Source organism: Musca domestica, unplaced genomic scaffold (assembly GCF_030504385.1).
Source record: "Musca domestica strain aabys unplaced genomic scaffold, Musca_domestica.polishedcontigs.V.1.1 2, whole genome shotgun sequence".
Taxonomy (NCBI): domain Eukaryota; kingdom Metazoa; phylum Arthropoda; class Insecta; order Diptera; family Muscidae; genus Musca; species Musca domestica.
In genome coordinates, this window is record NW_026712249.1 from 27,205,815 (window position 1) to 27,216,605 (window position 10,791).

The window sequence follows — 10,791 nt, forward strand, 5'->3', positions numbered from 1 at the left end:
TTAAAATAATTTTCCTAAAAAATTAAGTTACTGTATACACACATAAATTAAGATCATAAATTTGGGGGAGATATAGGCTTATATATTACCTATAGGAAAAATTGGTAAATAACTTACTATATTTAAATGTTGGGTCCATGTTATTAGTTCCGTCACTTTGTATGCTATTTATCATAATTTTGTTTCTTTGTGGTGAAAGGTAATGTTATATATTCGCACTTGATCAAATATTGAAAAAAAGTTCTTGTATTCGCAAAATGCCAAAATACTCCCCAATTTCTCTCTGTTTATATTTCTTCACGTTCGCATGAACGCATCGTAAAATATCAACAGGGTTGTCAAGAAGCCAAATTATCTTAACATGGTACTCATTCATGTCGCATTTTAAATGAACAAAAATTCCATATTATGCAACTGCATTAACCGAACTACATGTGTACATGATGTTATGCATATCATGTAGTCACTAACGAAAACAATTACAATAATAGGTACAATATAAGTAAATTAAAAAAAAAAAAACAGGTTTCTATAGCTAAGGAACACTTGCTTTGTATATGATTTCAAATATATCACGAAAAACATATACAGCTCTAGCAATCTCCAATTTTTTCCTTATCTTATAAACTGTTGCACACCACACCTCCTTTAAATTTTTGTAAATTTTATCCTGAGGAGCCTTGAAGTGACCACCAAAGAACAGGAAATTCTCTAACATCTAACAAAACTTTTACTGAAATTTTTAGAAAAAAATCAAACTTATATTTGAATTGTGTTGATTTTATATAGTGTTGATTATTATATGTTATACATTTTTTAAAAATACAATGTAGTTAATATTTATGTCTTAGGTCCGCCACACAAGTCTTTTCTAACCGGTCGAAAATCTAAAATAAATAAACATAAAATAATTTCAATAAAATATGCGAAGGAATATAAAAATGCATATTCTTCACCTTCACATGAGTTAAAGTTGGTATGCTGTAGCTGGCATCGAGAGTTAAACCACCTGAATACATCACCCGATCGGCCACAAACATCACGTCTATTTCCTTGTGGTACATTACAACTTGGCTTGAGCGTACATCTACCCACTCTACCGCTATTTAGGCATTTACAACGGCTGTATGCCACCACGGAATACTCTAAAACAATTTAAACAAATTATATTTTAAGTAATAATATTTGTTTTTGAAATGTGTCTTACTTCTTTGGAGATGCGTATTAATGGCATTCAATTGACAACGATTGGAGAAGATGCGACATCTATTGTTGGAAGTACGTCCACAAACCCCTCTGTCATTGGATAGGGAACATTTTGAAATTTGATTAACTCGGAATTGACAACAGTTATGCATTGAGGTGCGTCTCCAATCTAAGATTTTAAATTTTATGAAATGTTACAACAAATATTATTAAAATCTAAAATTTTCCTTAAGGCTTAGAAGTTCTAGAAAATAAACTTTAAAAAAATTAACGATTTCTGGAAAGGATGTAATAAAAAGTAATTTTCAAATCAACGATTTTTGTTAAAATAATAATTTTTAAAATACACGATTTTTGGACAGAAAGTTCTAAATAAAAACTAGGGTTTTAAAAAAATACAACAAAATAACATGAAAATCAGAAGAAAACAAATACGTTAAATTTACAGTCTGATGGGGCCGGCCATGTGGTACCCCACAACACTTTAATTTTAGCTAAAGTTTATATTATTGTAAAATCCTTGGAACTGAATAACCGAATTCTTCAAGATATTGTGGCATATAATTGATATATTTTAAAAATCATTCGAAACATCAAGGATTTTTCTCTAATTTTTGATTTAAAGGGTTATAGGTAATGTGAACATTTCGAATTTAAATGGAGTTGTTGCGATTATTACGTCCCCTTTCGAATAACTCTCATTTGGAACCAATTTTTTCACAAACCTATCTCTAAGGAAAAACAGTTATATTCTGCCGGACTGAACTTTTAATACCCTCCACCATTTAAAAAGTAACTCATATAAAAGTAACCTATTAATGCCAAATGTCGAGATGTTTCGTTATAAGGGGGCTATAGGATAATATGAACCTATATGGACACTGTTCCCCCATATTAGGTAGATCCCACATTGAAATTTGACTACCGAGTTTTATATCATTAATATTGAAACTGTGGCTTAAATGATCAAAATTACCGAATATAGAAATGTGCCGAATATACAATTTTCTATCACATAGAATTGAATCCAACTATGAACCTTGTTTGAATGCGTACCGTGACTAATGGGTTGTATATCCAATCCTGAATCGATTTTCACCAAATTTGACGGAGATATTTTTACCTCTTATGCCAAATAACATTGCTATAGAGAGCATGATATCATCTTGAGAAGGATTACATTAAAAAGCAGAGGCTATAGAGGTGCGGGGCCGACCATGTGATACCCTACAACACTACAATATTTTGGAAGCCACCTTATGGCCAAATCCATCCAATGCTAGACTTTTTTCCTGTCCTCAACTCTTTTCTCATACAAACTTCCGCGTCGATTGGTTTTCAATTCTGACCTGTAGAGCGACTACAAAATCAGAAGAAAAATTATTTTTTGGTCTCTTTGAACCTCTAAATGTACAACTTCAAATACAATAGGCTTTAATTCTGACCTAACTCTACACCCATGCAAAATTTCGAGAGGATCGGACGATAATTGCGATATGTATATTATACTCCCAACACGTACTGTTGCGCGGGGTGTAGAAATGTAGAACATTTAGAATTCAAAATTGTAAATCGCATGCGATAAAAGATATGACAAAAATTAAAGTGACCCCTAAATCTATTTATTATTTCGCCGGGATTACAAATATTCGAGGCTTAGTGGAAATTTTCGTATTGTTTTTAAATAAAAGTTATGGTTTATTTCACCCGCTAAATATTTTCCGAATGCCGTCCAAATTAGTGGGATTCTGTCCAGCCCTAACCTCTAACTCCATGTATAATTCCGCCTGTAGAGCAATATAAAAATCAAGATTTTTTTCAGTTCTTGGTCCATTTCAACCCCTTAATATTTAGCAATTATCTCCAAAAACAATATACTTTTATTCTGACTCCATTTTCAATTTCGTGAAGATCAGACCATAATTGTGACCTGTAATGTAATTAAAAATTAACATGGACAGACCAACGGACGGACATACATAGCTAAGTCGACTCAGCCCGGCGAGATAGGAAGATCCATATATAGTTTTCTATGTCGAGTGTTATATAATTTTTGGCCCAATCAAACTTATAATACCCCTAACACATAGTGGGGGTATACCCTACAATAAATATCGGTATTGAGTTCCACCAAATGGAAAAAATTGGTTGAATGTGAAAAATTCTATGCAATTTAATCTGATATTACATATATGGTGAATAATAACGGTGAAATCGGGTGATCGAATGGGAGCTATATCAGAATCTGATCAGATCTCAATAAAATTTGGCAGAGGTATTTGTGAGTTGTATCTGATATCTCTAATGTTAGGAACTTAACAACCATATCCGATGAAACATATATATGGGAGCTATAGCTATATGTGAACTGATTTTGAACAAAGTACCGGTTTCTAAGTTTTATTATGTCTAATGTGCAGAAATACCTCCTATTTGAACGGATATTTCACATTTGACTGACAATAAACTTGGAATCGGACGAAGCTATATCTAAACTGGGACCGATTATCACCAATTTCAATAGGGTACGTCCACGGGACAAACCAATCGGACCAACCAATCATCTAAATCGGACAATAAATGCGCTCTGCATTTTGTTCACAAAAATGCATGGACAGATGGAAGGACCGACGGACATACATAAATCGACTCTAAAAATGATTCTATGAGGATCATCAAAAGCAACTATAGGTCTATCTTGTTATACCCTCCACCATAGTATGGAGGGTATGTTAAGTTTGTCATTCCGTTTGTAACACTTCGAAATATACATTTTAGACCCCACAAAGTGCATATACTTCGTGATCAGCATAAAATTCTATGTCGATTTATCAATGTCCGTCCGTCTGTAGAAATCACTCTAGCTTCCGAAAAAAATGAAGTAAGTTGATAAAAATTTACTGAAATGTGTATTATGTCTGCAGGATTTTTGGTATTGTAAATGGGCTATGTAGGTCCACGTCTTCATATAGCCCCCATATAACGGTACCCCCGATATTCGGTATTTGGGTGATTTTAGCGAATTTATTCACCGGAATTGTTTCAAATTTGGTATTTGAAGTTCGTAAAGGATACTACAGCCTAAGCGAGAAAATGAGTCATGTGGGTCCACGTCTTCGTATAGCCCCCATATAACGGTACCCCCGATATTCGGTATTTGGATGATTTTAGCGAATTTAATCACCGAAATTGTTTCAAATTCGTCGTCGTATAAACCCTAATATACGGCTACATTCGGTATTTTTAAGATTTTAACAGAATTTTTAATGGATTTTATTTTTTTGAAAATTACCAGATTTGTACCAAATGGTGGAGGGTTTTTAAAGTTCGGCCCGGCCAAACTTACCACTTTCTTAGTTGTTTCCTTCTCCGTGTCTACTATTCTACTATTTTTGTTCATGTCAGCCTTTTCTCTGTCCAAAACCTAACGGAATCTACAATGTGTTATTTACTATTCTTTGTTTTTTTTTTTTCTAGATTCCAAGATTCTTGGATATTATAAAAGACGAAGATACTCGGTCATTACAACATTTGTTATGATTTTTTATGGAAAGTGAAAGACTAATGAAACACTTTATGAAATGTATGATTTTTCAAAATGTTAAGAGCGTAATAATTCGAAGCGGTACCAGAAAGAGGAACATTGACCTAAATATTGAGAAGTATTGGAATATGCGACAATTAGATGTTAGATGTTATCAAGCTTTGAAGAATTTTGACGATTATATATATGTAGGTTATTTTTGAAGCAACACAATATTTAGTAACACAAATCTGTTAAAATTGAAAATGTCTAAGTAGAGAACGTAGAAAAATAAGGTGATGACTTTAACTCTCTGATTGATTAAATTAAAGGTTAATACATACTCTCTCCTCTACAACCAGCAGCCTTGTGGTCGCAATCATTTCGGAATAGTTTGCAACGGCTACCAATTTGACCGCAAATTCGCTGACTATTATTACAACTATCCAAAGCTGGACATTCGCATTCACCTTGTGATCCTCTGTTCATGCTAAGACATCTTAATGGCGTGGTAACACTGAAACCTAAAAGGCAATATGGAAATTTAAACAATAATTTGTGTTCCTTAAAATGTTGCCACATAATTGAGCTTACCTTCCTCCAGACATATGGATTTTTCTAGATCGCATCTATTTGTTAAACGCTTACATTGTTTGTGTTTTCTCACACAAATGCTGGAATTACCCCAATGGGAACAGTGTTCCATTTCCGGGCAGAAACATTGGCCAACATTGCCGAGGGCAATTCCTAAACATTGGATTGGATCTTGGATGGACCATCCTAAAATGAGTGGAGTTTATATTTAAAAATCGAATATTTTTATAATTTTTACTTACGTTCGCCCAGACACTTTGCTAATTCTAATTCACAATTGTCATGCATTAGTTTGCAGCCAGTGGGACCCTTCACACATATATTGATCTTGCTAGTGCTGTTTTGACCACACGATTTTAAAGCCGGACAGAAACAGGGTCTAACTTGCCCAAACCGGAAGTTGGGGCATAATTCAATGTTGACGGAATTAAGAACTGAAGTTTTAACAAAAAGGGAAATAGGTATTGAAAAACGTTATTTCGAAGATTATTTATTACCCTCTCCTTGACACCTTCTCCTTTCCAAATCACATTCATTTTGTATCAGCTCACAGCCATTGTTAGTTTCCACACATAATCTGGTTGTACTATTGGAACATGTCAACCATTTGGGACAGTTGCAGGAACCTCTCTCTCCCGGCTTTATGTGCCTACATTGTTCAGCTGGTAATATTGTGGGATCTGCAAAAATAAATTGGAAAATAATATTGGAAATCTTTGAAATTTTCTTAATCTCTTACCAATTCCCTGACATTTTAACTCCTCCAAATCACATTCACTTCTCAGATGTCTACAACCAGTGTTATCCCTGATACAGATATTTGTAGTGTTGCGAGAACAAGTAAATAAGTTAGGACACGAACAGGTCCTATTCTGGCCAAATTCGAATTCTCGACAGTGTAATAAAGAAACGGCAGGTGGTGCTGAAATATTTAAGGTTATTTTATATTTGTAACTAGTATCAGATGTAGTAGTATTAATTTTCGAGAATATGGCATTTTAGTTACCGGTTGAAATTTAACTTTCCGCATTAAAATTTGTATTACAAACAAACATAATATAAATACTATATATCAGTGTTGAATTTCTGTTTAAGGTCAGGCATTACTTGAAGTATTTAAGTGTTTTATATTCTACATGTACTGTTTTATTTATTTACGCACCGACAAGAAAGTAGAAAAATAAAAGTTTTGAGTTATGTCATTCTTTGAGTAAATGAGCGCTATGACGGAATGTATTATTCAGTGGATGTCCTTACAAAAGGTCCAGTCTCTGTCCACGATTTTTAGACCAAGCAGTGCTTGACTTATTGTATGCAGCCACATTTTCGGAAATCTTTGCAAAATTCTGGCAAAATTTACCATATTTGGAAGGGGAGTTCTGGAGAAGCATGTCCATTAAAATCTATTATTTTATCAGAAATGTTGAGGAAGAACCAATAATTTGTGGTAGAAAATCTTATAATATTCTTAATCAGTAAGCAAAGTCTATAGTCGTGCGGGGCCGACCATGTGATACCCTACAACACTACAATATGTTAAAAGCCCCTTATGTCCAAATCCACTTTGGAAGATTTCGCTTTTGAAATTATGTCACGGAGCACTGCCCAGATATTGCCCTTAGCATTTTGACCAGGGACATTTGCCCATTATTTACGCACTCCGTCGTGCTGTTAGCTGTCCATTTTACTGCTAAATATAATCCAGTGGCCATTCAAAATGCTAGAATTCTTCCTTGTCCTTAACTCTCTTCTCAGGTGTGTCGATTGGCTTCAATTGTGTGATCAGGATTTTTTTTCTGTTTTTGGTTCATTTGAACCCCTAAATATTTTTCGATCATCTCCAGAGTAACATGCCCCTCTGTATCTCCAAATTTAGACTCATCTATATGATTTCCTTGTCTACGATATTTGGCTATATTCGTTAACGAAATCAGCATAAAAAAGAAGTTCGCCATTTGGGTATTTCGTATATCGCCTGTAAGTAATGTTGGTACTTTGTCACACAAAAGTAGTGGTCCATTCTACCCGCTGTCCTAAACCCTAACTTCATGCGATATTCCGTGTCCTTTGGTTTCTATTTGTGACCTTTATAACGGCTAAATATATTGCGGACATCTCTGAAAACAACAGGCCTCGCCCTTCTGAGCCTAACCCTACCTATGTGAAAATTTTCGTGAGTATCGGACGATAATTGCAATCTGTATATAATAATAATCCCAACCTATGTTGTAAGTTGAAAAAATATTACAAAGTGTAAACCTCAATATTATAAGTCAAATTGAAAAAATCGCATGCGATAAAAAATATGAAAAAATAAAAAAAATGTCACAAAATACTACAAAATCTATATTAACATCAATATTGGCATCTTTTTATGCGATTTTTTTAGATTGTATATTTTTATGCCAAGAGGGCATTCAGAATTGACAAAGTTAGTCAAAATCGGTCCAGCCATTCCTGAGATATAAGTAGAATGCTAACATCCCCTTCCTTTGTATATAAACCTTCTATATATTTCGCTATATATATCCGATATATTTACTATCGGCATCTACATAACGGTCAGAATTGACTTGTGCGGCTATTTGTGATTTCGCGGCGATTAAAAATATTCGCGGTTTAATGGAAAGTTTGACTTTTTTATCACAAATGCTATGGTCTATTTCAACCACTAAATATTATCCGATGACCATCAAAATTGGAAGGTTTCTGCCCAGCCCAAAACTCTAGCCCCATGCTAACTTTCGCTTCGATTGGTCTATAATTGTGACCTGTAGAGCAACTGCAAAATCAGGATTTTTTTCAATTGTTGGTCCATTTCAAACCCTAAATATTATGCGATCATCTTCAAAAGAAATAGGGTTCTATTCTGACCGTAACCCCACCTCTATTTTCAATTTCGTAAAGATCGGGCCAAAATTGCGACCTGTAGAGTGATTACAAATTAACATGGACAGACGGACATACATAGCTAGATCGACTCAGCTCGGCGAGATAGGAAGATCCATACATACTTTCCTATGTGGGAAATCAATATTTCGAGGTGTTACATAATTTTTGGCCCAATCAAACTTATAATACCCCCAACACAAAGTGTTGTAGGGTATAAAAAGTTTTAAAAATATCGACGTATGCCCAAGATTTATTAAAAATACAAAAAAAAATAAATTCACGCAGCTGATTTGGCACAAGTTTTTCACTATTGAAAAAAATTTGCAAAATGTCGAAAAAACTGGAATTTTAAAAGTTCCGAATATCTGGTGTTTCAGTATATATGGCTATACGAAAACTTCATACCGAAAACTCTACCGACAATTACCTTTCAGAGAAGTGGAGGAACTCCAACTACCAAGTTTGGGATAGTTCTGTTGAATAAGTAGCTAAATTATCAAAATACCGTGACAAAAAAACTTAAAAGTACGAATATTCGGGGTACCGAAACTTGGACCTATATGCAATGGTGTTTTATTCATACTGGGAACACATACTCTCAATCTACAGAAAATTATACAGTTATGTGGAAGCTATACCAAAACCTAGATCATTTTCAATAGTAAACTTTTATCCACCTACTCGTTTTATTTCGGAAGCTAGAGTGACTTCCACAGACGGACAAGCAGACAGTCGGAATTACATCGCTACATCAATATACAATTTTATGCCGATCAAAAACATTAATTAATAATATATACTCAAAAAATATAAATAATAAATTAGCTTGATTCCATTTTTCAATGCCATCTCTTTATGCTAGCTCAAACCGAAAGAGAAAATTATCAAATAAATTATTTTGTCAGAGTTTATTTAAAAATCACAGATTGTCTGGAAATCTATTAAATTATTTTTAGAAACATTCCTTGGTTTAGAAATCTTTCTTTTTTAAATTTAGAATTATATTCCATTCCACATAAAATCCTCTTTTCGTTCAGGAAGGTTTTAAAAACACATTCCTATAGATATTGGCTTCTTGACACCTTAGCGGAATAAAAAAGAATGCACGAAATTAAAAAAAAAAGTTTAAATTGTTAACCTTTTGTGAGGGAGGTTCAAGTAGGTGTGGGTCTATATTACTCATTTTCATATCTGAACTTTGTGCGATAGAAATAATACACATGTTAAGAAAATAACTCTTGTGGCGTAAGAAGTCAGACATATGTTCAATGTTTGGTAATTCTATTGTGATGTACCAAACTTAGACAAAATCGGGTACTTTCTACACAGATGAACCGCAATCGCTAGATCAACGCAACATGTTTTTAAACATCCGCCTCCAAATGACCACTTCATAAAAAAATCGTTATTTATGTTTGGAATTGTTTTTCATAACAAATGTTCGGAGCACTTTCTAAAAACCAAAATTTCATTCACGAAATCTTACTCCCTTCCTTTTCACCATGAATTATAGAGTTTCGCTTACTTGGATTCTGGCATTTATAACGTTCCAATTCACATTCGTTTCTCAATAGAGTGCAATCGGACGAGGATGTTCTCACACAAGTAGACGTTTGATTTGTGCTGCATGTCGACATTTTTGGACAAGAGCAAGACTTTTCTTCTTCATCACGGAAACCATGGCACTGGACCGGATCCAATGTCTCCAAAACTAAAATTCGAATTAGTACAAAATATTGATATAGATAATATATTAAATTATTTAAATATTGTATTATTTACTTACCTTCTCCACGACACCGTGCTTCTTCGGCTTGACATTCCGACACAAACAGCTTGCAGCCACGACGAGTTCGAACACAAATTGGTCTACGGCTTGTTGAACAGGTGTTTAATTGAGGGCAAAAACAAGAACTCTGTTGATTCACTGTCATATTGGAACACTGAATTGTGTGAATGGGCCGTAGATCTGTGTGAAGCGAAATATTTAAACAGATGTTTTGAATGGGTAAAAAATTAATACACAAAAAAAAAGAAAAAAAGTAATCCAGAATGAGTTGTCTAATATGAAATACTTTTTTATATCCTCCACCACCCTATGGAGGGTATATTTATTTGCTTTGTCATTCCGTTTGTAACTCTCGAAATATTCATGATTAACCCTACAAAGTGTATACATATATTCTGGATCATCGTTAAATTCTAGGACGATTTAACCATGTCCGTCTGTCTGTTTATCTATTCTGTTTTATCTATTTTTCGAACGGTGTATTTTGCCAGTAGGCAGGTTAAGTTCTGGTGGGCATCTTATTCGCCGGTATCATCATTTATCGGTATTTTTCGAAATTGGTTGAAATTTTACAAGCTCCTTCCGAATGGTGGAAGGTATTAAAAGTTCGACCCTTACCGGAAATTAAAAAAATATTCACTTTTTATAGACATATTTTCACGCGATTTTATCCTTTTCCAATTTTGTGAGAATTGTAAAAATCTTGAGTTACAGGCGGTCTAACTATCATCCCCTTCATTGATATATGGGATTGTACAAGGAGAGATAAAAAAACGCAATAACTTTT

General features: G+C 34.0%; 1 protein-coding gene across 1 annotated transcript; it reads right to left on the minus strand.

Annotated features, from left to right (window-relative positions):
- Window positions 1-774: 774 nt before the first annotated feature.
- LOC105261482 (uncharacterized) lies at window positions 775-10,162 on the minus strand. Its single transcript, XM_011292006.3, has 10 exons — window positions 10,002-10,162; window positions 9,741-9,926; window positions 6,063-6,245; window positions 5,821-6,003; window positions 5,566-5,757; window positions 5,324-5,509; window positions 5,074-5,253; window positions 1,208-1,375; window positions 957-1,145; window positions 775-887 (listed from the first exon to the last, which is right to left on the minus strand). The coding sequence occupies exons 1-10, from the start codon at window positions 10,147-10,149 to the stop codon at window positions 841-843; spliced, it is 1,662 nt and encodes a 553-aa protein (XP_011290308.3). The 5' UTR covers window positions 10,150-10,162; the 3' UTR covers window positions 775-840.
- Window positions 10,163-10,791: the final 629 nt, after the last annotated feature.